The sequence below is a fragment of the Alligator mississippiensis genome, chromosome 3 (assembly GCF_030867095.1).
Source record: "Alligator mississippiensis isolate rAllMis1 chromosome 3, rAllMis1, whole genome shotgun sequence".
Classification (NCBI taxonomy): domain Eukaryota; kingdom Metazoa; phylum Chordata; order Crocodylia; family Alligatoridae; genus Alligator; species Alligator mississippiensis.
This window is the reverse complement of record NC_081826.1, coordinates 193,054,336-193,082,334: the sequence shown is the minus strand read 5'-3', so window position 1 is coordinate 193,082,334 and position 27,999 is coordinate 193,054,336. Positions and strand designations below refer to the sequence as shown.

Below are 27,999 nucleotides of genomic sequence, written 5' to 3'. Positions count from 1 at the left end.
CCCACCACCGCTGCTAGCCTGGGCCCCATGCCGGCTCCGAGCTTGCCTGTCGGGGCTGAGTCACAGCAGCAGCAGCTGGGCAGAAGTGGCAGCAGTGGCTGTGTGGAGCAGCCGTTGGGCAGCACAGAGGCAGCGGTGAAGCAGCCGCACACCAGCCTAGCGCGGTGCGGGCTCCAGGCCACCAACAATGCCCGGCAACGGAGGGGGGGGGGGCACCTTTCCCCCAAGCCGAGCAGCAGCTTCCACCCAGCTGCTGCTGCTGCCATGGCTCAGCCTTGATGGGAGAGCCTGGACCCGGCATGGGGCCCAGGCTAACAGCGACAACGGGTTACAAGCTGGTGCTCAGCATGGGGCAAAGCACCACCCCCTGCCTCCCTGTGGCCGGCACCCCATACTGCAGCCACTTGGAGCGGCCTGTGCCTGCTCTCCATTGCCCCTGCTGCCCTACGGGGTGGTAGTGATGTGGTAGAGAAGCAGGACAGACCCGCGCAGGCTGCAGCATGGCACACTGGCCACACGAGGGGAGGGCACTTTTCCCCTGCGCTGAGCACCAGCTTGTAACCTGCAGGCAAGCGCAGGGCACACAGAGTTGGGGCTGTGCACTGCTCCCCGCCTGTACTGCAGGGCTGGGGCAGGGGCACTGGGGGCACGCAGGAGCCAGCAGCAGCCGGGCGGGACCACACTGGTGTCCCGGGACCAGCACCAACAGGGCCCAGAGCAAGGTGGTATGAGCGCGGGGTCCGAGCTGGCAGGGGCTCTATGGAGTCAGGTCAGCTCCCCACTTTAGGCCCCACCGGCAATGGCCCCAGGACACTGGTACAGGCCTCATGATCCCACTCACTTCCACACCCCTCCCCCCCTTCCCCCCCCCGCTTTCCCCACTTTCCTGCCCAGCCACTCTGCACTACATGGCTCTCATACCCACATCCATATGCGCACACACATCCCCACAAACCCCATATGCACTCACTTCTGCACATACACCACAAATGTACACAAATCAGGACAAAAATATATTTTATAATTAAATTAAAATATATTATCATGGGTGTTTGATTTTTAGTATGTAATTTATTTTTTTTCCCCCTAAGATGGCAAACCCTCTTCCCCAAAGGAGTACTTCCAGGGGCAAGTGGAAAGACTTCCAGTGGCAAAGGTCAAAGGTTAGGGGCAGGATTTCTGGTCCCAAGATGGCAACCAGGGGGTAGAGCACCTGTCAAAGGGCAGGGCTACCCATGTAGCTCTCAACAGCTTCCCAAAACTCGATAAGCTGCCCTCCATCCAAAATAATTGCCCGTCCCTGTTCTACAACCTCCCTTGGCAGCTTGCTCTGCTGCCTAACTGTTCTCACAGTTAGAAAGCTCTTCCTAATACTTAACTTATAATTTTCCCAGTTGCAACTTTGAGCCTTTTACTCTTTGTTATGTCCTCCATGACTAATGAGACTAATCAGTCGTTGACACCTGTTCTTCAGCCCTGCTCTATTTTTAAAACTGTACAGGACTTTGTTTAAAATGCCAAAATAGGCTAAAGACTAAAGATGCTGCTACCAATCTATCAGGAAGAAGCTGAATGGCATGGAGTGTACTTAAGCTTGCTGAGGCACTGTGCCCAGTGATTATGGTCTGATACTTGTGCTCAAATACTGTCTCTCTGACTTGATATCTGATTTTACTTAAGCTTCTTATCCTTTCTGGGCTTCATATCTGGTCTACAAACAAAATGGCAACAGTCAAATATCACATATTCAATTATACCAGTACACCTCCTGGGTGTTTATAAACCTTAAGTTTTCCCACCTTCGAAATGGAGATAACAATTCACCAATAGCATGTGGGATATTCAAATGAAAAGCACTATACAAGTGCAAAGTATTACTAATCAGCATTAAGATCTATTATGGGTGTATAAGGTTGATTATATGAAAATTCAGGCTGAAGAAACTGACAGACTAGGCTGAAAGTACTAGCTAAAGATCTCATGTACTCACAAGTTCTACTACTTTAGCTATGCCAGTATAGTTAACACAGTACAACCCCCTTGTGTAAATTAAGTTATACTCTATAAATAAGGCTATTCCAGTACAATTTATAAATTCAGGACAGAGCCTTGCAGTGTGCAGCTTGTGAGGGGCCAGCATGCAGCCTGCGGGCCCTTACAGGTCTCTCACTGCCATGCAGCATGCAAGGGACCAAGAAGGAACCGCATACTATTAGCACTGCCCATGTACAAGGGGGATCCGAGAAGGGCTGCATGGCAAGAGGGGATAATTCCAAGGGGTTGCCTTGCAGCATTTGGCCCACGTGCGTGCAGTCCCAAATTGCAGTGAAGTTGGTAACCCTGCCCAAGAGGAAGAATAAGTAATAGTGCTTTACTTGCTTCTAAAAATTTCAAACTGAAAAGCAAATACCAAGGCATGTCTAGTAGAAATAAGTAAAATGGGAATCTACAGTGTTCAGTTCCATAAAGCAGATATATTTATAAAGGGACAGAAACACATGCATCCACTGACCTAAAATAAATTCAGTATAAAATTAAGATGACAAGTCCAGTAGATTTTTACATGAAGAATTCCTATCAACTTGAGAAGGAACTGAACCAACAAAGAAGTACAGGTTCTAACCCAGTGCATACTATATATTGTATTCTCGTAAATGCACATAGACAATGTCTCTTCTAACATTAAAAATACTAATGTTGGAAACATGCTTAGAACAACAGGAGAACTGTATATAGTTATCATCTGGCTATCCCTGTCGACCTATCTTTACCATCCAGAGATGTGATGATGTAATGTGTTATAAAAACACCTACCTCCATTGGAAACATTAAACTTGACTCCAAATTCTCCTCCAGGTCCTCCAGGGCTGTGACTTGCTGTTAGAATAATTCCACCAGCTGCTTTGATCTTTCGGATAATACATGAAACAGCAGGAGTGGATAAAATGCCATTCTGACCAATAACCAATCTTCCAATCTAAATGAACCAGAATAAGTCAAATTACATTTACTGATGCTAGCATTTCAACTCCAGATGGTACCAATGTTTTTAATAAATATACCAAAATGTTGTATTATATGTAAGGCCAGCTGAATTTGCACTATAACTACATGGTTGCTTCTATAGTGCCCGTGTTTAAATGAAACACCCTCTGGAGCTGCTATATAACACTAAGAATTCTGGAAGTTAAGCTTTTGGATTTCTGCTAATAAGAAGTTGGCTCAAATACTCTAATATGAAACAATATGTGATCAACTAAGGTATTTTTTCTACACAAATATCTCATTTGACTTAAATGAATATATACCAGAACTGAATATGACCTGTTATATAAAATATAGCATTAAATTCATTAATTTAACCTGCATAATTTACCAAGATAATTAATTAGCTCACACCAATTTTAAAAATCTTTTGTACCTACTGTAAATAGCATATTTGTATCCTAGATAGCAACTGCCTTTCACAGGATGGCACTTCAGTTGCACCAGGACCTAGGCAGGCTAAGGTCTATAGTCTTTGTCAATCATACCTCTATATCCAAGATAAGAGCAGTAATACCTTGCATAGTAGAACATTGTAAGTTACATTTGGCTGCAAATCAGTTTGGCTACTCCTACTGAAAAGAGTGAAGCTGGGCCTAGCTCTGAATTTGGGAAGTACCTATGAATTCTTAAAATACAACAAGCTTTCAGGATGCTGTTATTAAACATTGACTCAACGCATTTGGTATTATGTGTAAATCCATGGCAAGGTTACAATTACAAACCTTGGTCTTATCCCGTAGGCAGAGACTACTGTTTGCGCTCAATATAAAAATAATCCAGGAGTCTATCATAGATATATTTATAGACAAATAAGAAACAGTTCTGTTCCCTGGGAAACAGGTAGATGTTGAAACCAGCAGGAGAGATTAATGTAAATAGGCAAGCAATGATGTATTTGCCAACAGACCATTAGAGACACTGCCAATTTGACCTAATTTTTTTTTTTTTTTTTAATTACAGTCTTATTTCCTTGAAAGAAAAAAGGATACAGGGTAGTATAGTTACCCTTACACTCCTAGATCTGGGACAGAAGTTCCATAAACTGATTTGACCTAAATCAGTTTAGTGTGATACTCCATCCAACCAGATTTATCTTAAACTGCTTTTGGCCATTTTGAAAGTGGTATATGTGCTGTGAAATTCTGTTCTGTTACAAGTTTAAACTAGTTTTGGATCACTTAAAGTGGTTTATGTCTAACTTCTCCCCCTAGCCCTAAAAGCAAAAAGGAATCATTTCACCTCCTGTCCCTTTTGCTGGAGTGGAGGATGCAAAGCCAATACTGCCCGTTTCGCACACCCGTATTCGATTCAGATTCAGCCCAAATTGGAAACAGCAATTCGATTCGTTGATTTGGATCACTGTCCCCGATCGGATTTGGCCAAATCAAAATATGAAGATTCAATGCTGATTCAGAGAATCAGCAATTCTGCCACAGACACAGCTTTAAATGTTTTTTCTACATACCTCAAGGTACGAGGCACGACTCATGAATGGTACGATGCTAGGGTGCATGGAGCGTCCCACAGGAGCATGGGAGGGGGTGGCGGGGGGGGCCGCACTCCTGTAGGATGCTCCATCCGCCCCAGCATCACGGCATTCACGAGCCACATCCTACCTTGGAGGTATGTAGAAAAAACATTTAAAGCTGTGTCTATGTCCAAATCTCCGAATCTCTCTGAATTGATTCAGAGGGTTCCAATTTGATTTTGAGAGATTAAAGGGTCTCCTGATTCGATTCAGATTCAGAGATTTGACCACTAAATCAGGCCAAATCCCCACCGAATTGAATCAGGGACCAAAGCTTCGTACAGACCTAATAGCCAAGACTGCTCCTCTCCTCCCCGCCCCCCAACTAGCTGGTGAAAAGGGGACTCCCTCAGCAGAAGAAGGGGCAGCAAGGTGGGATTCTGGGACTCCCAACTTTTCCAACAGTGTATGGAGAAGCCTCAGCAAGAACTTACAGGAGGAGACATCAACAATTTGCTGCCTCGATATTAAAAGGTACATACAGGAGTTTGGGGAGCTTAAGGGGAGGTTAGATTCCATTTTAAATGGTGACCCGACTTAACTTAGTTTGCTCACATGCATACCTTACACTTAGATCCCTAATTAGGTCAATCTAAGTGCAAACTGTGCAGAAGTTCCAGGAAGGTTAGATTGGTCAAAATGGGCAACTTGATTTTTCCATTTGATGAGGTGAAAGGTTTTGACACAATTTTCTGAACAGTATTTTTCCACATTTGGCATTGCTTTGTGTTTCTCTTAGGGGATTGCAAAGAACATGAAACGTTCATGTTTACAGAATATTTCCATTTGATGAGGTGAAAGGTTTTGACACAATTTTCTGAACAATATTTTTCCACATTTGTCATTGCTTTGTGTTTCTCTTAGGGGATTGCAAAATCCACACAGAGTGCACTTAGAATGGGTACAGGGTGTGTCATGGTGCAGGGTCCCCAAGGATAGCCATGATGCCCCTAGGGCTCCGTGACCATGCCAGCTCTGCCCTGCGGGTGCCTTCTAATCTCACCTGCCACATCTTGTTGGTTAAAATAATAAGTTGGGAGGCTACCCATGAGTTTCTGTAAGGTCATGGTCCTGTAGAACCCCACTAGAACTTGCAGGTTCTTGGATCCTTTGTCGGGTTTCACTCCAAGTCTGTGCCTCACAGGACACCCTAAGCCTTATGAGCTAGATGTGTGGCTCCAAAACCTCCCCTTTACCCATGCCTTACAGGTGGTATATGAATAATATCCCTCTGTTGAAGCGTTGGCCTAACTCAGCCTCCTGTTGTCACTGCACCCCTCTTGTGCTGCGCACTACAGCCCCCTGTGGCTGCACCCCTCCGGTGCTGGGCACTACAGCCCCCTGCAGCCTGTGCCCCCTTAGTACTGGGGCACTACAAGATAGTGCACCCCAATAAGGCCTCCTCCACCCCTATTAGCTTCATCCTGGTCCACTGGTGCAAACATCATAAATATAAGTCCCTGGGCTATAACATAAAATCAATGAAGGCCACACTCTGTCTCTTTAAGAAGACTAACTTCTCCCCAAGTATTGAATGCCTCCTAGCCCTGGGTACCTTATAGATTCATAGATTGTAAGGGGCTGGAAGGGACCCCGCAAGATCATCAGGTCCAGCCCCCTGCACTATGTAGGAAAGACAACTGTGGTCAGGTGACCCCAGCAAGGTGACCGTCCAGTCTCCTCTTGAAGATTTCCAGAGTAGATGATTGCAACACCTCTGGAGGGAGTTTATTCCACAGTCTGGACACCCTAACTGTGAAGCAGTTTTTCCTAGTGTTAAGCCTGAAACAGTCTTCCAGGAATTTGTGGCCGTTACTCCTGGTTTTCCCCAAGGACACCCTGGTGAACAGTTGTTCACCGAGCCCTTGATGTGTTCCCCTGATATAGCAATAAGCTACCAAGTCCCCTCTCAGCCTTCTCTTTTTTAGGCTGAAGAAACCCAAGTCCCTCTGCCTTTCCTCATAAGGTTTGCCTTGCAAGTCTCTGATCATATGGGTGACTGTTCTCTGGACTCTCTCAAGCTTTTCCACACCCTTGCTGAAGTGCAGTGCCCAGAACTGGACGCAGTACTCCAGCTGCAGTCTCACCAATGCTGAGTAAAGCAGAAGAATCACTTCCTTGGTTTTCCTTGAGCTGCATTGGTTGATGCATGCCAGAATACTGTTTGCCTTGCTGGCTACAGCATTGCACTGACAGCTCATGTTCATACTATGGTCTATTATTACCATTAGGTCCCTTAAAGTTGTGGTGCTAGTCAGTTTGGCGCCACCGAGCCTGTAAGTATGTTGGGGATTGTTCGTCCCCAGATGGAGCACTTTACACTTCTCAATGTTGAACTTCATCTAGTTCCGATCTGCCTAACTTGCCAGCCTGTCTAGGTCTGCCTGTATCTGCAGCCTATCTTCAAGCGTGACCGCACCCCTCCATAACTTGGTGCCATCTGCGAATTTGGCCAGTGAGCTCTTCACCCCCACATCCAAATCATTGATAAAAATGTTAAAAAGCACTGGACCAAGCACCAACCCCTTAGGGACACCACTGGTCACTTCTCGCCAAGATAACATAGATCCACTCATTAGAACTCTCAGCCAGCTTCCTACCCACCTAACTGTCAAAAAGTTAAGCCTGCAATTCTCCAATTTTCCCATGAGAACATCATGGGATACCAAATCAAAGGCCTTTTAGAAGTCTAGGTATACAGTGTCGACCTCCTCTCCTATCCAGGTGGCAAGTTACCTGGTCATAGAAGGAGATGAGATTGGTAAGACAAGACCTGCCCCCGATGAAGCCATACTGGCTGTTGTTCAGAATACTACCTTCTGCAAGCATATTGCACGTAGACTCCTTGACGAATGTTTCCAGGATTTTCCCTGGGATAGAAATTAGGCTAATTAGCCTATAGTTGCCCAGGTCCTCCCTCCTACCCTTCTTGAAGATAGGCACAACGTTAGCCCTCTTCCAGTCTTCAGGGACCTCCCCCAAGCGCCATGAGTTTGGAAGAGTTTCACCAGAGGTCCCATGATGACTTTGACCAGCTTCAGCACTCTCGGATGAAGTTAATCCGGTCCTGCTGACTTATAAATGTCTAACTTTTCTAACTGATCACGCACCAGCTCAACATCAACAGTAGGAAAGCGGTCATTCGCACCATGCCCATTCTGAACCTTATCTAGTAACATTTTCCTCTTAGTCCTATGAAATACCAAAGCAAAGTACAGGTACTCCTCACTTAACGACCTACCTGTTTAACGACCGTGCAGACTTACAACCAGCTCTGCGAGCAGTCAGTATTGTACGAAACGTATTGTGGAAACGGCAGCGTGGCGTCTCAAGCCAAGGCACGCAGTATCAAGGGGCAGCTCCTCACTTATCGACCAATTCGCTTAACGACCTAGTCGCAGGAACGGAACTCGGTCGTTAAGTGAGGAGTGCCTGTAGTCACTCAGGAGCTCAGTTTTCTCCTGAGTGCTGGTAACCAGCTGTTATGGGTTGTTAAGCAATGGCCCACAATTCCATTTGTTTTCCTCCTGTTTCCTACATACTTAAAGAAGGATTTCTTCTTGTCCTTGATTTCTGTTGCTAGTTTAAATTCAGTCACCACCTTAGCCTTTCTAAGCTGCTCTTTCTTTCTTATTTTTCAAGAGGACCATGATATCTCTATTAAGCCAAGAGGGCTTATGAGCCCTTCTGCTCTCTTTCCTCAGCATGGGAATGGACTTCTTTTGTGCTTTGAGGATCATGCCCTTCACAGAACCATAGAAGTAGGGTCGGAAGGGACCTTGTAGATCTTCAAGTCTGACCCCCTGCCTGGGCAGGAGGAAAACTGGGCTCAAATGACCCCAGCCAGGTAGGCATCGAGCCACTTCTTAAAGACCCCCAGGGTAGAAGCCAGCACCACTTCCCTTGGAAGCTGGTTCCAGATCCTAGCCGCCCTAACTGTGAAGTAGCTCTTACGGATGTCTAATCTAAACCTACTCTCCAACAACTTGTGATCATTATTCCTTGTTAACCCGGGGGGCACTAGGGGAAACAAGGTCTCCCCCAAACCCTTCTGGTCCCCCCTAGTGAGTTTATAGACAGTCACAAGGTCCCCCCTCAGCCTTCTCTTGTGAAGGCTGAACAGGTTCAAGTCCCATAGCCTCTCATTGTAGGGTCTGCCCTGCTGTCCCCGGATCATGAGGGTGGCCCTCCTCTGGACCCTCTCAGTGTTGTCCACATCCCTCTTGAAGTGGGGTGCACAGAACTGGACGCAGTACTCCAGCTGTGCCTGACCAGTGTCGCGTAGAGGGGGAGGATCACCTCCTTGGCCCTACCTGAGATGCACCTGTGGATGCACAATAGGGTCTGGTTAGCCCTGCTGACTGTGACCTCACATTGTCGGCCCATGTTCATCTTGGAGTCAATGATGACTCCAAGATCCCTTTCTGCCTCCGTGGTCTCAAGAAGGGAGTTTCCCATCTTATAAGTGTGCTGCCGGTTACTACTGCCCAAGTGCAGCACCCTGCACTTGTCCTTATTGAAACGCATCCTGTTTTTGTTAGCCCACCCTTGCAACCTATCCAGGTCTTTCTGCAGTCTTTCCCTCCCTACTAGCGTGCCCACCTCACCCCAAATTTTGGTATCATCAGCAAATTTGAACAGGTTGCTTTTCACCCCGTTGTCCAAATCGCTGATAAAGAAATTGAACAGTGTGGGCCCAAGGACCGAGCCCTGGGGGACTCCGCTGCCCACTTCCCCCCAGGTCGAATATGACCCGTCCGCCACCACCCTCTGAGTACGACCCTTCAGCCAATTAGCAATCCATCTGACCATGTAGGCATCGATGCCACAGTCGCCTAGTTTTTTAATGAGGATGGGGTGGGAAACAGTGTCAAAGGCCTTGCTGAAGTCCAGAAAGACTACATCCACGGCGATACCTGCATCCAATGCTTTTGTGACCTGATCGTAAAAGGCAATCAGGTTGGTCTGACATGACCTGCTCCTAACGAAACCATGCTGGCTGCCCTTGAGCATCATCCCCGATGCCGGCCCATCACAGATGTGCTGCTTGATGATCTTCTCAAAGAGTTTCCCCAGGATTGAGGTAAGACTGACGGGCCTATAGTTGCCTTGAGGAACAACCACTCTTCATGCACCTTATGAACACTTTATGTGTTTCTGGAGCCTCATTATTCATACAAGCATCAGATCAGGCAACCAGACATTTCTGAGTAGCTCTTTCCTGCAAGAGCTCCTTGCCCTGGTGGCTGCTAGAGAACTAACCCCTGTTAGCCCCAACCCTGGGGCTTATATGTACCCAGGGCCCTGCCTTCTTCTGGTCAACTGGCTGGGTGCAGGTGCCAGCTAATTCCCTCATTAGCCTGCTGCCAAGGCAACTTGCAGCTGTGGAGCTCTGCCTTGCTCCCAGGACTCTCTAGCTAGGCTGCTACTGCCTTAATGGAGCAAGCACGTCTTAGTGCCCTGCAACAGGAGACTGATCTAACTGAACTTTTGTAAATATTCAGAACACAGACCTACGGCTGTGAAAGCCCAGCTGCTGACCCAAGGGAGGTGGGGGGGTGAGGGGGGAGCTGCAATTTTCCTATCCTTCCCCCACTGGCCCCTCCCCTCACACCCATATGAACACCCCCCCCCACCCATAGACAAGCCAGCCCCTTGAGTGTGCCAAACCCTCCAATCCTGCAAGCTGCTCCCAGTTCCAGCATGCAATCAAAGTAAATCGGGATAAGGGGAAAGCTGGGCAGAATGGAGGGAGTAGTTGATTCACCAGGTAGGGGAGGAGTTCAGGGCCTAACACTAATCCCTGGTCAGGGGGAAGGGGAGAGAGTTCTCCCAATCGTGCCAAACCCCCCACCAGTGGAGCTGCCAGCCCCTGCAATCCCATCAACTCCCCCCAGAAGTCACTAGCCTCCAATCCACCCACTCCTCCCCAATCCATCTCACTTCAGTTGGGCTCCTGGGGCTGATGAACATCTGTACAACCAACCCCAGGAGCGGTTTGGGGTGGTTTGGCTGCACCAGGGGGAGGGGGAAAGTCTGGGGCTGTTTGGTGGGATTAGAGAGCCTTTCCAAGTCCACCAACACCCCACCCCCAATCCCTCTAAGTCCCCTACAGACCCCACTAGACCCCCAATCACCCAAGCCTCCCCATCCCAACTGTTCCTCCCCCGATTTACCTTAGCGCAGGCTCCCAGCACGTATCTAATTAGTAAGTTAGACTGGGGGTTCATTTTTAAACTGATCTAACCCCTCAAACTTCTAACAGTACAGTCTACCCTCAAACTTCTAATAGTACAGTCTATACAAAGCCTAAGATCTGTTCCTTCCTTATCTGCTACCCCCTCCTTCTTTTAGGGTAGAAAACTCTGTGTGTGTGTGGGGGTGTGTGTGTGGGGGGGGTGTCCCTCCGCACACACCCTGGACAGAGGAAATGGAAAGTGTGGAGCAGGGAAAAGAATGGAGAAAGACGAGAACAGAGGAGGTTTGGTTTGAGGAAGGGGTAGAAAACATTAGTCATCAAGAAACCAGAAGTTAGGATAATTTGATAAGTAAGCAGAATGCCTGGGAAAAAGACTAGAGGTAAAATCCTGAAACCAGGATTTTACCACAGGACATTATGAAGACATAAGTGGCTAGTGTTATTTAGCCTTTCCCCTTTGAACAGTCCTTCAGGATAAACCTCAGAACATTGTGGGGAAAGTACCAATGTCTCTCTTAAACAAATGTTCATGGTTAATGGGAAAAGTTGTTGCATCTTCGCAAATCAGAGGTAGGGACTCCATAATGTCTTTGTTTTGCTGCACCAACCTGACTTAGAGCTGTCGTAGGAGATCATGAGTCAGAGCATCAGACCCCTCAAAAAAATTGCCAGGAATGCAAGTCACTTCCCTTACAATGGAGGAAGCTCTGCACAGGAGCTTGCTTCATGTACTCAGGTCTTACCTGAAATTCTTTCACTCAAGATCACTGTTTCTGAGTCACACTGAAAAAAAAAAATCACTACACTTCAGTGCTGTAGAATCTTGTGTGTCTGGGTATTTGAACACTCTGAGGAATGTAACAGAGATAATTGGATGCAAATTCAACATTCACCACTGGCTGCTCGGCCAATTATTTTGTAGGACATGGAAAAACGCTGCCCCTCCATCCATTTTTGAAGCAGTTCATCAGGCCAAAACCTTTTGACTCTATAAGGCTTAGGCAGTCACTCACCTACAACATGATTTTGTGGACTGTTTAAGGAAAAACAGATTGTGTACACTGAAACGTCCAATAGCTAAATCAAGCACAAGTTACTTTTCCTGCACCTTACAAGTGTAGATGTGTGCTGTTGATTTCTTCTGCACTGTAAGTTACAGTAGTGCCCAACTTTGGGCATTTAAAATACTCAAATATATTTATAACTGAACTAAACAACTGAACTTTCTCTGTTGAGATTTAACAACCTGAGTACTATGATGACATTTCCCCCATAATTTTAGGCTTGCAATATTGACAGTTCCTTTAATTATGTGTTGGGAGGGGTGGGGAAGATATTAAAGTTATGAATATTATTTAACTACATAAAATATTCAAGGATCACTTCACTCCCTAACAGCTCTGATTTTCCTGGTTGGCAGATGTTTGGATCACTCCCTCTGTGGACTATTTTAGAAAAACAAACGAGATAGGAAAAGACTTAGTTCCAGAGGTTCATTTTTAGGAGCAAAATCAATATTTTTAAGGAAATTTTTACTCTATGAAAAATGTCATTTAATAAAAATCCCACTTTTCTGTGCTAAAATACTTTTGACAGATTTTTTTATTTTTTTTTTACTAGTCGTACAACCTAGATTCTTCACTAGGTTGAATGCAATGTACACAGTTAATATGCATTCTGGGTAGCTGAATGTTGTACGTGTTCAGTCAAGATATTGTTGAATAATGTGCTTTCTATTCCAATTTACTGAGATCAGTCCTTTGTCAAATGTTCCTATAACTGAACAAATCTTCATCTCTACAATCTGAAAAAAGGGTTGTACTCTTGCACAGTGATAGTGCTACATAAATCTATGGGACTCTATCAGAGCCTATCAGACTCAGAATTAACTGTTTCACTGTTGTACACCCACTGTAGCCTCTCAAGGCAGAGTAAAACAGCACCTTTTAAAGTCCCAACATCTGAAGTGCTTCTCACAAGCAATCATCCTCAACTGAGGGGGATTGCCCAAGAAGAAGAATTTACAAAGTGACAGGACGTTAGTAAAGATGACATTTTCCCCTGAGGTCTAGTATGGCAGGCTTTACTGGAATAGTTGGAATAGCAGGCTGTCTTTCCCTTCACTGACTGAGACACAGAATACAGACAATTGACTTGAGAAAAAACTACTGATTTATGTTCATACAGTACTTTCCCACTTTTGAAAGTTCTTTGGATCTTCAAATTAAGTGATATTGTATTATTTTCTTCATTCAACAGGCTGAGATGTCAAACTGCTTCACAAACACTTTTTACTTGACCCTACATGCAGTCACTGTAATACAATCCCTTTCGGACAGAACAAGGAGGCCATGTTTCCACTACAAAACAGCTTTTGGTTGCTCTGGTTTGCCTTTTTCCTGTAGAATGGATAGGGTAAAACTCCCTCCACCAGGAGTCAAGCTGAACCAATAAAAATTTGACATAAGTGTCCTACAGCAGTTTTAGATCTAGGTTTGAGAGAGAAAGGCCAGCTTTTACAGTGCTATATCACCTACAGCTTTTTTCTACCCAGAGATATGCAAGTCAATGGAAGTAATGAAGAAATATTTTGAGAGTCGTTTTGAACTAGATTTTCTGTTTATGGCTTCTTCCCTGCATGTAAAGCTTGTTCTGGGAAATATGTAGCTTTTTCAAGATCCTTACATTAGTGCTGTTAATCACTACTGTTAAATTGCATTTAGACAAAGTTGGGTAGAGAAAGTATAGAAAACTTCTCAATAGATTGCAACAAACTTTCTGCTAGTCTATGCAACAGTTTAATTATGTATGTTTCCCAAGGAAGAGAGGCACAAGGAAAACACATATTAAAAAAAGTCTGTTTTGCATCTTTTTCTCCCTCCCCCTTTTTTTTTTAAACAATGAAGCATGTAGAAAGGCTGCCATCTATGGCAATGACTCAGTCTTCCAACTACAGCTGTCAGAGATATGTGCCAGCTTTTAAACAAGAGCTGCATATGCGGGAGCAAAAGGAAGACAACAGGAATTATATTTTGCAAAATGTATGAAAATAATAGGGCTGCAGTTATCTTGAAATGCTCAAGTCAGTGCATATCATATACATTAGTTAAGTGGTGTAGACTACATGCTATATTGTTCCAAGTATAATTTGACTTTGCAAATAAATTGACTCCAACATTTTCAAATACAATTTTAGGATAAACAGCTTTTTCCCTGAGTATGTCACTACTTACAAACAAAGACCTTGAATTGCTTTTGTCCTTACAAAATCCCATAGAAGAATAAAATAAGGAAAGGGCATAAAGCGTTAAGTGAGCAAAATTATTAAAATAAAAAGTGTACTAAAAACAAAACACTTTGGACCGCATAACAGCGCAGCAAGTACATAATTGAGACTGGATGATATCAGTTTCAGGTTAACCCTGTTTATAAGTTTAGTGTGATTTTTGGAGGGGAGCAGGGTAGACATCATCGGAATAACACAATATATTCCTCAATACATTCTTCAAGAGGTTTTGTACACAAAACCAAGTTATTCTTAATAGTAGACACAGAATATTAGTCATAGACTGAACCAATTAGACAGTGTGATCTCTTACAGCTTTTCATTTACATGTATTTTTCTGCTGAGCTGCCACTGCATAAATCTATTTGCCCGCTGAAGTCGATTCTTTAATTTCTGTTGTAAACATCAAAGACACATTCAGCCTTAAGAAGTGATACAAGGATCTCATTCCTACCCTAATGATGGCAGGAGTGAAATTTACATCCTGACACTATTTGTGCTGTGGAGGAATAACAATGACCTCTGCAAAGAGCTCATGTCCAGAATCATTATGTAAAATGTGAAAATCTAAAAGTACCTCTATAAAGTGTTTGGAGGCTGCAGAGAGCTAAGAAATATATGTGCTAGGTCACCCCTAGGGACTCTCCTTTTATATATCAATTTTGTACTCTCTTTACCCCAGATGCTGATTGGCTTTTCCTCAGAAAACAAAGCTGATACCAAATACTTCCTAAATAATGAACTCTAAGATTAACTGACCTGTGCTGGAAAAGTCAAAACTGGTGCCTATATAGCAATATATGCCTAATTAAAGTGCTGTTAAAATACCTGCCATATCAATAGATCATGCTATGGCATGAAAAGGATATCTCTAGTAGTGGCACTCAAAAGGCTGACATTGCAAGACTACTATCATTTGATGTCCCTTATAATATCTTACTAGATACTATATGCTGTATTCTGACTAGAATCTGCAGCAAGAAAGACCATGACTTAGCAAACCGTTAAGACTGAAGAATGACTACCCTAACAAACACTTTGCCAGGACAGTTTTAAGCATTGCTACCACATGCAGCTGTGCATTTTCAGATGATTCAATAGATTAACATGGAGTCAGTTAATGTTTTTTTATTCTGCCCAGTAATCTCTCACATGCTTCAGTCAATTAAGCTTGAAAACACATGAAACAAGAAGATTATGTTCTGGACACTGTGAATCTCTGCTTTCCTGTGGCCTCCCCTGCTTCTGTATGGCCAAGTGGCATGCTGCAATCATGGACAAATATATTGAGAGAGAGAGAGAGAGAGAAAGCACACAAGCAAGCGCTATACATATTTTTTTCTGCCATAACAGATGAGCGCAAGTTTTGCATGGAAGATAAGAGAAAATAAAAACAACATTGTACTAAAAGACAACTGGAAAACAACCAAGGCAGCAGTCAGGTAAATCCCTGCCAAGTCAAACTGCTTGAGCATTTATAAACATACAAAGGCACTAGATCCCTTCTCTGGGATGCTGCTATGCAATATGATGGAGAAATCATGAACTCTACTGCAGATGGTAATAAATTAGTCACGTACTCATATGATTAAGATGCTTTAGCAGCCTACATGTTTTCACAGTAAAAGAACAGAGCATATCATTAACACTAGCTCAACCATCTTCAATACACATCTCCATTTCCTCTCTCTGACACAAACTTTACTATCACCTTAATTTTTTGAGTTTGTCATAAGTCGTCCCTGGACACATGGAGGTGGTAAGGCACTAGATTACGAACAAATAATTTCCTGGTAGTCTCCTAGAGCTGTAATAATTACAGTACATTGTTAAATAATGTATCGAAGTAATCTTAAAGTTTTGGCATGGGAATTGTGAAACGAAAAACTCCCACACACTAGGGCTGGTGGACATTAACATTTGTGTTTGACAGATTTCCCATAACTCAGCAGAGAGAGTGAGCTCAGCTCCAACAACCCACAAAAAGTTTGTCAAACCAGGATGTCCACTGCTCATTCGTTCTGGACAGAAAGCAGAATGTGGCAGGAAAAGGAAAAGGAGGAAGAGAAATAGGCAGGAGCAGTCCCATCCTGATACTAAGCGACTCTCACAAACCTATATCCCTAGCTCCTCTTGCTTCCTAGTCTCCGATGCTCCTTCCTACCCCTTCAGCCCCTACCCCCTCATGTCTCCACCTTCACACACTTCCAGGTTATCCCAGTGCTCCCTGGCTACTACTGGTATGTGAGGAGCTAAGGACCAGCTAGGTTATGCAGAAGAGTTCTTGCCGTCATGCCTTCGCTGTTGCTCAGTCTCAGAGCAACAGGATTCCAGATGGCAGGGAGAGCTAGCACTTCCAAAAGTCACTCCAAAAGCCCACTACAACTTTGCTCAGCTTCCCTCCCTTAACACTGCATACTACATAACTCACTCCAAGCTGCTTTCATCCCTGCATCCTGCATACATCTGTTCAGCTACTATCCTCTCTATGCACAACACCTCACACTGCTCACACTCCTTAAACCACCAGCTCTGCTTCCTCCAGCCTTGCTCACTTGTGTCCCAGCTTAATCACTTCCCACCCTGCCCAACCTCACCCAGCACATCATCTGATGTGTAACAAGCAGGGATCCTGGATTTCTCCAATTAAAAAAAAATACCCAATTTTCAGATTAAAAAGGTAACCCAAAATCCACATTTTTTCATGATTAAAATGAAACACCACGCATTATATATATAATAACAAGTCTCCATTTCAAACATGGAACACTTAAAATATTTCCTCTCCAAAAAAATTCACTGACGACTCAAAGAGAAAGTCCAATTATCTCTTGATAATTTTGTCAGGCTTGGAGAGTAAAGTCAGAGAAACTGATTGTCTTTGGGCTTTATGTAGAAATTTCAAAGCAACCATAATGGTAGCAGGATAACCAGATTTCCTGAATAAGTGAAATACATGTAACCCCCCACCACCTCAGGTTATATAAGATTAATATACATAGTAACTTTATATAAATTATATATCAGTCTAAATCAGTATCAGTTTCTAATGTATAAATATGATATATGTTTCTTTTATATAAATCAAATTAGAACCTGATTATTAAATCATCTTGTATTTATTCTGAGGTTTGTTTGTTTTTACAGACCACAAGGACAGTAAGCAATCACAACACAACAAATGCTGGTAAATAATCTGTTTGCCACCCTTGTCTTTTCTCACACATGTAAAGCTAACAACAGAGAAGGAATGAGTCTCTCTCTCTTGTACTTGCATAATTTAAACTATGGAAAAATATATGAGGTATTGCTCTTAATAGTAGGTTATTTTTTTTAAGTATCAAATTGACAGGCACACCCTGCTTCGACTTGTCTTCAGTCATTTCATGTTTCACATTTCTTATTGAGAATCAAAATACATTTCCCTAGCTACTTCAGTCTACAATGCAGAATCAAAGAATCTGGTAAACCAAAGTTGGCATTTCTCCTGAGGTTTTCAAAATCACCCTAGTTAGGCATAAATAAACCCAAATCTCTACATTGTTAAAGCCTAGTGGTACATCATAAAAGGCATTATTAGGTGGCATAAGGCACCGGGACTCCTAGATTAAGTATGCAAGTAAAATTAAAATGAACCATATTACACTTTCTTATATTTGTTCCAAACCAACAGCACTACAGTTCTTAAACCTTTCCTTCCTTTTTAAATAAGGAGCAGTCAAAATTAAGACTGTTCATCTCTCATTGCCACTTGGCTGTGATATTAGACTGAAAAATCTTTGAAGCAAGAATCACCTTTGACAAGGCAGGCGTGCAGTATGTAAACACACTAAAGCCACAGTTCTTGGGCAGGGTCACTAGGTGATACCACAAAGCAAATAATAAGCCACCACCACTAAATCTCCTGCCTTGAGATTGTAAAGAGCCAAACATCACGGAATTGTTTTCCTCCTGGTTTTGTCACCTGTTTTTTAGAGTGCTAAAATCCATGATAAAATTACATGTAGCAAATTGAGACTAGAAAGCAACACAGGATCTTTAGAGCAACCGTGGTAAGCCACAGGCAACTGCTGCCCTTGTGTGGTAGGTTTCAGGCTCCTCCACTGCCTTATTAACAAAGTGCTCCATTGCTTGAAAATTATAGCAACTCCTGTGGCATCGAATGAGCATCGTGACACTTTAAAGGGCAAACATGGGATGGAAAGAATGGAAGAGGACAGGAAAGGAGTCCTGACACATGGGACTGAGAGGAGAGACACGGCTACGGGGGAAGAAAAGGAGGGGGAAGGCATGTGCAGGGTGTGGACGCATTGCATTCAGAGGGGGGAAAGCAGCAAGTGGGGCCCAAGAACAGGTCGAAGGCCATGGCCACGGAGAGGTCAGCGCGTGTTCAGAAGGGGTCAACAATGGGCGCAAGGTCGTGATGCTCTGCCAGGGTGCTGCGCCACCCTGGGGTGCCTAGAGATCCTTTCCGGGGTGCCACAAAGCACAGTGCAACACTGGCCCTGGCAGCATTGCCAGGCCTTAAATATGGATCTATTTGGGACCTCGAAATGATCGCATTTATTGAAAAAACTATCATATGCTGAAAACCTATGCAAACAACCCTTCTTTTCATTTACTTGACATTGCTCACTGTAATTGTCAGTGAGCAACAACCAAGTCATCGAAGTGGAAGCACCTCTCCTTTTCCAGGCAAGCAGTCGTAAGAAAGCACTGACAACAAACCAACAAGCCAGTTTTGCTGCGCTGAGAGCAAACCCAAAGGCCAGGGCACCCCTGAGGGTGACTTGAGGCTGCATCAATGAGCTGCCTCAACCACGATGGTACGTTTTGAACACTTTTACTACTACTGACTGGACACGGGGTTGACATTGTTGCGCCGATATGGTGACTGTGGCCCGCCCTGGCAGGGCGCGGACACAAGGGCACGGCGGAGGTTGCCGGCGGGGGGGGAAAGGTGCGGCGGGCTCTGTCCCAGCCCTTGCTACAGAGGAAAGGCTCTTCTTTGTCAAAAAGGAGTGAACATGAAGGGCTGGCGTTTTCCAGGGGGGTGGCCTGAGCCCAGCCAGGGCGAGGGGCAGGGGCGGGCAGAGGCGAGGGGGACGAGAGGCGCCGCTTACCCCGTTGGCCGCGGCCATCTGCACCACGACGTCGATGGCGGCGCGGCTGAAGTACCGGCCGTCGCTGCCCACCACCATGGTGCAGCCCTGGCGGTCGCGCAGGTCGATGGAGGACAGCAGGCTCTGCACGAAGTTGGGCAGGTAGTTGCGCTGCCCCTCGAAGAGCCCCGTGGGCCGCCGCAGCCCCCCTCCGCCCGTCGGCCGCTGGTCCTCGTACGGCGCCGTCTGCACCGTCAGCACCGGGATGGGGCTGCCCTCCATGCCCGCGCCCCTCACGCGCCGCCGCCGCCGCCGCAGCCCATGGGACCCGCCGCCGCGCAGGGCCGGGCCGGGCCTCCCGGCGCCGCCCAGAAATAGCCCCGCAAGCAGGGGGAGGCTGCGGACTGCCCGGCCCGGGCACGGCCGGGGGCGGACATGTGTTGCAGGGGATCACGGCCCGTCAGCCCGGCCCACGGGCGCCGCCCTCGGCCCGCCCCGGCCCGGCCCCGCCTCGGGCAGCGGGAGCGGAGCTGGCTCCGGAGCTCACCGCCCCGAGGTCGCATCTGCTCTGCTGCTCCTCGTCTTCCCGCCTGGAAAAACGGGGAGGGAGAAGGGGCTTGCCCGGCTCGGCGGGGCGCGGGGGCACCAGGGGCGGGCGTCCAAAGGACCGGCCTGCGCCTCTTTCCACGCAAGTCAGAGCCCGGGGCAACCGGGCAGACCTGCGGGCAAGGGGGAAGCCTCCGCTGGCTTGGCTGAGGGTGAAGGAGGTCGGGACCCTGCCACACCAGGGTCACTAACTCCACCTCCTTACACGCACACACCCCAAGGGGACTACCTTCATCTCCTTACACACAGGTGACTAACCCCACTTCTCTCCACACACACACACCCTCCCACAACACCAAGGTAACTAACTCCACCTCCTTATACACACACACACACACACACTCTTTCTCTCTCTCTCTCTCTCTCTCAGATGAGTAAACCCACACCCTGGCGTACTAGACAGTCACCTCACTGGGCTCACCTGACCCCCAGTTATTTTTCCTGCTTGGTGCAGGGGGCTGGATGATCTTCCAAGGTCCCTTCTGGTCTTACAGTCAATCTATGAATCCCCCTACACACACACACACACACACAAGGTGACGAACCCCCCCCAATCAAGGTAACTAACTCCTTACACACACGCACTCACACCCTCCTTGACCACCAAGGTAACTAACTCCACACCCCCCTGTGTATATCCACCCACACCACCAAGGTGACCAACCCCCCATCCCTCCACCCCAGGGAAGTACTTTTCTCCCCATTTTTCCAGCAGGGAAGATAAGGAACCGAGGCTCATGCAGGAAGTCCAGGGGAGGTTCAAGAATATAACATGACCCATGAAGCCAAATGCCCGTGCCTTTGCCAAAGTGCTGCCCTGACAATAGGGCTTCAGGTATCCATGACAGCTTATGGTCAGCCTAATGGATTTCTAGTCTATCGCTCCAAAACAGTCCTGTTCAAAGTGAACAGCAGCTCTTTTTCTTTTCCCATAAGACACTGAACATCAGAAGAAGGCTCTTGTTTCTAGTGGGCACTAGACCCATCCAAATTCTGCCTCTAGGTCTGGTAGCCACCTGACCCATCCAAGTTCTGCCTCCTTCTGTGGCAGCGAGACAATCCCTAGACTTCCTTCACTCTGTCCCCCCTCTGCATAGGTAAAACAAGGTTTCAGTTATCTCATAGAATCAGCTAGTACTTGCAGGGTGTCTTGGAGATTTTCATTATTATTAATTGAATTATAAGCAGAGCTGATAGTGTGCCTGTAGTCAAGGAGGCATGACACTTTTCAGTAGAGGACTTTACTATGAATGGCTTACCATTCTGCCAAATTTTAATTAAGAAGTTTCCATGCCAGTTGTTTGTCTTAGACCAGATCTACACTACAAAGTTTTTTTGTTTGTTTTTTTGTTTTTTTTAAAGAAAAAAAATCACACCCCATGGTTAACTGAGCTGGGTGAAGAAAAGTCCTGACACAGCTGGGATAACTATATTCCTTCAGCTGGCATAGACTGCATTAATCTACAGAGCTTTGTGGAAGGAGCTGGCAAGATCAGTTACAGCAGCAGAGACTCTTTTCATATAAAGAAAGCTTCAGGCTGCTTTGCTTCTAAGCATCACGTAAAATGGCTCAGTCCTGTCTGTGAATGAGGGAGGGTAAAACAATGTGCTTTTCCCATGTCAGTGTGTTCTTAGAATTGCCTGAGAAATACTCCCACCTCTGTGCTTTGACATGACTGTAAGATGGAGAGATGACCAGCACCTGTCCTACAGAGAGGCTTCATCTATGTAGCACTAGCTATGATCTAGGAGCCAGCGTTAAACTTGAAAATGTTAAAAAATAAATAAAATTGAGTTCAGTTTCTCTAAACTATAATTCTTTGAAAACGTTGATCCTTCAGACAAGTTCATAGTTATAAGTTTTTTGTACTTATTTAAAATGCAAAAATCTTGGAATGAAAGATTTCCCGTGGGTTGGAATGTCTGATTTCCCTGGCAGGCCTAACATCAACGTGGGGCATTTATCAATTAATTTATTTCAGACTGAAGAGTTTTAGGCTCTACAGGTGAGTAAACTGGAGTGTGTTGAGACAGTCCACAGTGTATTTAACCAGATGGCAGATGTCTGCCACAGTACTGATCCAGTTAATCTCTAGAAAAGATATCCCAAAATCCTGTCATATGCAAATATTATTGCAGGCCAAGCTTGCTGGTCTATGCAGGGACCACAGAAAACTGTATGCAGTAGAAGGAACTCTCTCTGTCTTTTTTTAATGGGAAAGCAATGTGCAGAGGAGCTGCACAAGAGGCCTTTGGACCAACTTCAGTGACCAAACTTAGGCAATAGCAAGCAAGTTGTGAACCAGCAGAGAGGAGTGGTATTATGAAAGGTCAGTGATTTCCTGAAGTCACTTTGGGCACAGACAGAACAGCCGCTCTACACTGTTATTCATAACCAGAGATACGAGTTTGCCATTTGCCATGAAAAAAAAAAATGCAGATTTTCTCTTTTAAAAAGGAGAAAAATACGAGTAACTGAGGGTTTCCCCTTGCAAGCTGGCAGCAGTCCAGTCTGCAAAGAAATGCTTGTGGCTAGAGGGAGTGGGACACAGGGGTTGCCGCTTGCATGTGTGCATGTGCACACACATGCACGTGGCCAGCAATACAACCAGGCAGTGGTAGAGAGTAAGTCTATGGGATGGAAGGGAAAGATTAAGGTGGTGGTGGCCACAATGAAGGAGGGAGAATGCACAGAGTTGGCCTCTGGGGCTGGGGGTACTGGGGAGGTGCCTGAGCCTGTCAGGGTGGGAAATGTGTGGCCACAAGGCCCAACCGGGGGAGCAAGACAGAGCCACGGGCAGCTCATCTGGGGGGTTGGTGGGGGCTGGCTCCCCACAGCTGCAGACACTCCTGGGGAGGGGGTTGGGTACCAGAGATGAGTCAGAGGGGCATAGGTAGGCACATGTCCCTCCAGATTTGTTCATGGGCTAGGGAGGATGCAGGCTACCCGTTGTGGAAAAGCAGTGCTCATACCTAGCATAGTTTACTGACTCTTATAACAGCCCTGGGAAGAATGCTGCAGGTAAAACCTTGTGGTTGGTACCTTGTCACCCTCACCCTTCCACTGCTTACCATCTACATCTTAAATAGCTTTTGTTTATCCTTCTTGTTTGCACCCTTCATTAGACACTTGCTCACTATGGTAGCAGCATTGCACAGATAGGTGTAACCCGGTCACAAATGCAGCAGGATAGTCTTACTGCCCTGTACTGATACAAAGCATTGACATCTATCATGTGGAACAAAAAAAGTGGTGTTGAAGGCTGCTCTGATTCTTTAGGAAAAGCGAACAGTGTTATCAGAGCTAGCGAGTGCAGAAAGTTCATTTATAACAGAAAGTTTGATATCTTTTAAAGAAATATGAACAGAAAAATACTTAATTTTTGCTCAAAATAACATCATTATTATGATTGGGGGAGGTAAATACTGAGAGAGGAAATCCCTCATCGTTTTTAAAAGGCATCATTCCAAGCATTTAAATAGTTCCTTTTGAATGCAAAACAGTCAAAAGCTTATCTAATTTGGACCAATGATGTAGTTGGGGTAATAAAAGATACCCTAAGAAATCTTTGCATAACATAATTTCTGGACCATCATGGCTACAATACCGCTCTTACATGATCTTAAAATATAAATAAGCATTTTCCATGAAAGTTTTCCCTTCATTTTTATGTTTTCTATAATTCTCTGTAAAACTATTAGTTTGGGTGCTTTCAGCTTTCCCTTCCTTTGCCTCCCTTCTTTCTCCTCATCAGTTTTCAGTGATGAAAACGCAGTTTTCAGATTTGTCATGCAATTTTGAGAAGGTCCATCCAAGGAAAAATTGTTTTCATTCAAAACATTCCACAAACTCAGGTGAAATACATCCCCATACAAGAGGCCTGAATGAGGTAAATACACAAGACCTTCTCAAACCCTCTTTTGAGGGCCTTAAATAGCCAGCAAACTTTAACTTTGTCCCTCTTCAAAGGGATGGATTCCCTCTGAATTAATTCCCAGGGGCAATTAATAGGTCATTATTTTACCTCTTTCTTTCCCCCCACCCATTTGTAAAATGCCAAGGCACTGATCATGCTTTCTTTTTTCCCAGTTTACTCTACAGACTAATGTTGTTATATTTGAATTTCAAGCAGTCCTGATTGTTTGTGACTGGTCACCCATAATGCTAGTTTTCTGCCCTTGACCAAACCTACCTTCTTTAACAAAGGGAGCAAGACATCTTCAGGTATGGAACTACCCCAAGTGCGGTTCAGGATTATACCTTCACAGAAGTTAGCTTTCCAGAAGCATCAGGAGGACTGTTGTACCCAGCTCCCCACATGACTAGCTAGCCAGATGACTGACCTCAGAAAACTTCAAGGAGTAGCAGCATCTCTCTCTGCTTCATAGGTACAAATAGGTAGATAAGGGTACAGCACTCAGAAGGCAAGCCATTTTACACCAGGGTGAACAAGTATCTGGAATCAGTGTGGATGTGAATGTCTTCACGAAACACAAAGTGCAGCAGACTAATTCTACTGCACATTAGTGTGTCACGGTGAAAGCCATGCTAATATGTAGTAGAATTAGTCTACTGTGCATTAACATCATATAAAAGACATGCGCCAGCGCTACTGAGCAACAGAGCCAATTAACAGGTACTAACTTAATGTGCTATATTACAAGTAGGGTGTGTCTACACATTAGCCATTTTTAAGGTGCATTAAGGATGTGGGTCTACACATGAGCACCCTCAATGTATCCTTAAATTGGCAATTTTAGGCTATACGTGCCCAAATTTGATACCTGCAAAAGAGCATTAAGTTTAGGCGTGCGTAAAAGCACGTGTAGACATGCCCATACTAAACAATGCACTGTAATTATGGTGCATTAATGCATGTGCAGCTATGCCCACTGAGAATAAAATTTAGACGTAGCTTTCCAAATTTACAAGTGACCTCTTATTTCAGCCTACCGTTCATAACCCATTTCACATAGCCTCTGTACTGTACTTTATTACTTCATCTACATATAGAAGATTTAGAGAGAGAAAGAGAGAACTTTTCCTGTTTACCATTCTCTATCATTAGCATTTTCTTATGGAAGTGCATCTTAATCTTCATGAAAATTAAATAAATGAAGCCAGGTTAAATAATAATAAATACTCAGCATTGTACCTAAACTCCTAGCAGCCGCGGGTGCACATTTAGTATCCGACCCCCCTGTCACAGGGCACTAAGGTGCCTGCTCCTTTAAAAGAAGAAAATACCTTGGGAGAGGGCCCTAAGAGCCAGACAGAAACCTCACAGGTAGAGGTTGCTATGGCAGCAGGCTAACAAGGGAATTAGCCTGCACCTGGTCAGCTGACCAGAAGAAGGCAGGGCCCTGGGTATGTATAAACCCCAGGGCTGAGAGCAGTAGGGGTTAGTTCTCTGGCAGCAGTAAGGGGAAGGAGCCTCTAGGGAGGAATTGCCCCCAGAGGTGCTGTGGCTGCTGGATGTGCTGCATTTAGGGCTAATGGGGCTCCAGGAGCTCACCAGGTACCCTGGCCTGCAAGGCACTTAGTGCTGGGGGGAAGTCTGACTTTTTAAAAGGGCCAGAGCACATCCTGAACTGCTTGTGTTATGTTGTAGCCCAGGGGCTCATATTTCAGTTGCTCTTTATATACCGGTGTACCGAGCTGAAGCTATTGGGGAGGAGGAGCCCAGCGCCAGGGGATGCAGAGACAGGGCTGAAGGGAGCCCAGCAATGACCGGAGGCCAAGCTAAACTAAGGGCTCAGAGGCACAATGTGTGAATGCCATCTGTGAGGCTTGGGGAGTGGTAAAGAGGCAGCTCTGGAGCCATGCATCTAGCCCATAAAGCTGAGGGTGTCCTGTGAGGCATCCATCTTGGAGTGGAACCCAAAAGGGGTCCAAGAACCCACAGGGCTCAGTGGGGTTTTTCAGGACTGTGTCCCAATACACACTCGAAGGCAGCCTCCCTATTTATTATAAGTACCAGCAAGACGTGGAAGATGAGAAAGGGTGCCCGTTGGGCAGGATTGGCATGGTCAAGGAGCCCTAGGGGTATCACAACCATCCCTGGGGACCCCATCCCGTGATACCCGCTTCGTCAGAGATAATACTAATACTACTATTTCCAGGCCCTGTTTCTATGCAAGTCCTGGGTGACCTCCTGGTTCACCCATGCCTGTTTCCGGCCCTGCAAATACTCCTCCATGGAAGGAAGAATTTGTACAATCAGTTAGAGGTGATAGGACATGTAAGAATTCAAAGAGGGGGGGAAAGAATGCATTAAATAATGTCTGATTAAGTCTAGTTCATAGTGTCTAGTATAATTTTAGTCTGCAGTAAGACTTCCCAATATTTCAGTTAGTAAAAAAATATACTGTACTATTATGGTTGGTATGTTCAGCCTTCTTTGTTGCAGTCTTCAACTTTATTCTTATTCATGGTATGTGAGATTCCTCAGTAGCACCGAGCTGCAATAATGGCCCCATGTCATATCCAAGGCAAGGTAGAGTCTTCTGCAAAAAGAGTCCTTTGAAATTCCTGTAGCAGTCAATTCCTCTCTTGTTTTGTGAAGCAAAGCAGGGGAGGCTTTTTGCTGGAAATCTTCTGCTTCACAAAACTTGGTTGTGGAAAGTGCTGCTATTGTGTGTGCTCCAATGAAAGAGCATTTGTAGGAATCCATGTTGCTCTGGAAATAATCTAGCCCAGTAACTCTCAACCAAGGGGGTTGAGTTGCCTTGAGAGCCTTTCAAGGGTGCCGCAGGGTGCCAATGTTAGGTGTGCAAACATGATGCAAAAAATAAACCCAGAGATTTCAAATAGCAATCTACAGAATTAAAAACATTCTGACCCGTTGCAGTTTTTCGGAGTTCTTCATCCTTTGCTAAAGAAGAATTGCTCTGTTATTTTTCTGTAGTCAAAACCCGAGTGAAAATTAAGAGCTCAAATTTTTCATGGGGTGCTTTGAGTTTAGAAACGTTGAGAATTACTAATCTAGTCATTTGCTTCAGACATTCCTGCTAATAATGTCAGAGCAAGGGGAACACTGGAAAAAGAAAGAAGCATGGCCAGAGCCACTGGGTGGATTTTGGAAGTTTAGAGAACAGAAAAATGTACTGTCTGAACACCTTAAATCCCCCGTCTTTAGGAAACACAAACTAAATTGCCTGTGCCTTAACCAGACTGGCCAGAACCCAAGAAATCAGGCCCTGGTTATTTCATTTTGTACTTAGATTCTAACATATTTAAAAATAATATCTTGGATATCCAGTTATTTCACCCAGTTTGTCAGTGGTATCAAACATCTGAATTCTTAACCGATGGGGGTGCTGGGTTTTTTTACTATATTCATTTTATTATCTCTTGCTATTTTTCATAGACATTAGGGCTGGAAGGGACCACAGAAGATCATCGAGTCCAGCCCCCTGCCCCAGGGGCAGGAAGTCTGCTGGGGTCATAGGATCCCAGCAACATAAACATCCAAATTTCTCTTAAAGGCATTCAAAGTAGATGCCCGATCACCTCCGATGGCGGGCTATTCCAGGCCTTGGGGGCTCAGACAGTAAAGAAGTTCTTCTTTATGTCCAGCCTGAAACAGTCTTGCAGGAGTTTATAACCATTCGACTTTGTCATCCCTTGGGGTGCTCTGGTGAACAAACATTCCCCTTTGAACACCCCTTATAAACTTATAGGTGGCCATCAGATTGCCCCTGACCCTGCACTTTTCCAGGTTGAAGAGTTCCATAGCTCTCAGCCAGTCATCATAAGGTCTGTTTTCCTGACCTCTGATCATGCACGTGGCTCTTCTCTGGATTCTCTCAAGTTTCTCCACATCCTTTGAGTTGTGGAGCCCAAAACTGGATGTAGTACTTCATTCTCCTGTTGCATTTGGCCTTGCTGAGGCCGCAGCTGATGTCCTGGGATTTGCTTGAGAAGCATCTATGGATGCAAGCCAGCATTTTGCTCACTTTACTAGCTGCAGCATCACACTGAAGGCTCATGTTCATCTTGTGGTCAATCATGACCCCCAAGTCCCTTTCATCTGTAGTGCTAGCCAGCATAGCACTGCTGAAGCTGTAAGCATGCTCTAGGTTTTTCTTCCCAAGGTAGAGAACCTTGCATTCTTTGGTGTTAAACACCATCAGGTTCTCATCTGCCCATTTCGTGAGCCTGTCAAGGTCAGCCTGGATCGCCCTCCTGTTCTCAGGTGTGGATGCTTTACCCCCCAAAATTTGGTAT

The 27,999-nt window shown here is 45.3% G+C and overlaps 1 protein-coding gene across 2 annotated transcripts in view; it reads right to left on the bottom strand.

Annotated features, from left to right (window-relative positions):
* Nucleotides 1-19,661, bottom strand: part of PGM5 (phosphoglucomutase 5) — a 148,175-nt gene extending 128,514 nt beyond the window's left edge. The window contains exons 1-2 of one of the 2 annotated variants that reach the window (XM_019478154.2): nucleotides 19,185-19,661; nucleotides 2,815-2,977 (exon numbers count right to left, since the gene is read on the bottom strand). In XM_019478154.2, coding sequence (XP_019333699.1) covers nucleotides 2,815-2,977; nucleotides 19,185-19,445 — 424 coding nt within the window. In that variant the 5' untranslated portion in view covers nucleotides 19,446-19,661. The remainder of the gene's footprint in view (nucleotides 1-2,814; nucleotides 2,978-19,184) is intronic. The other variant, XM_006261237.4, reaches the window with a different exon arrangement.
* Nucleotides 19,662-27,999: the final 8,338 nt, after the last annotated feature.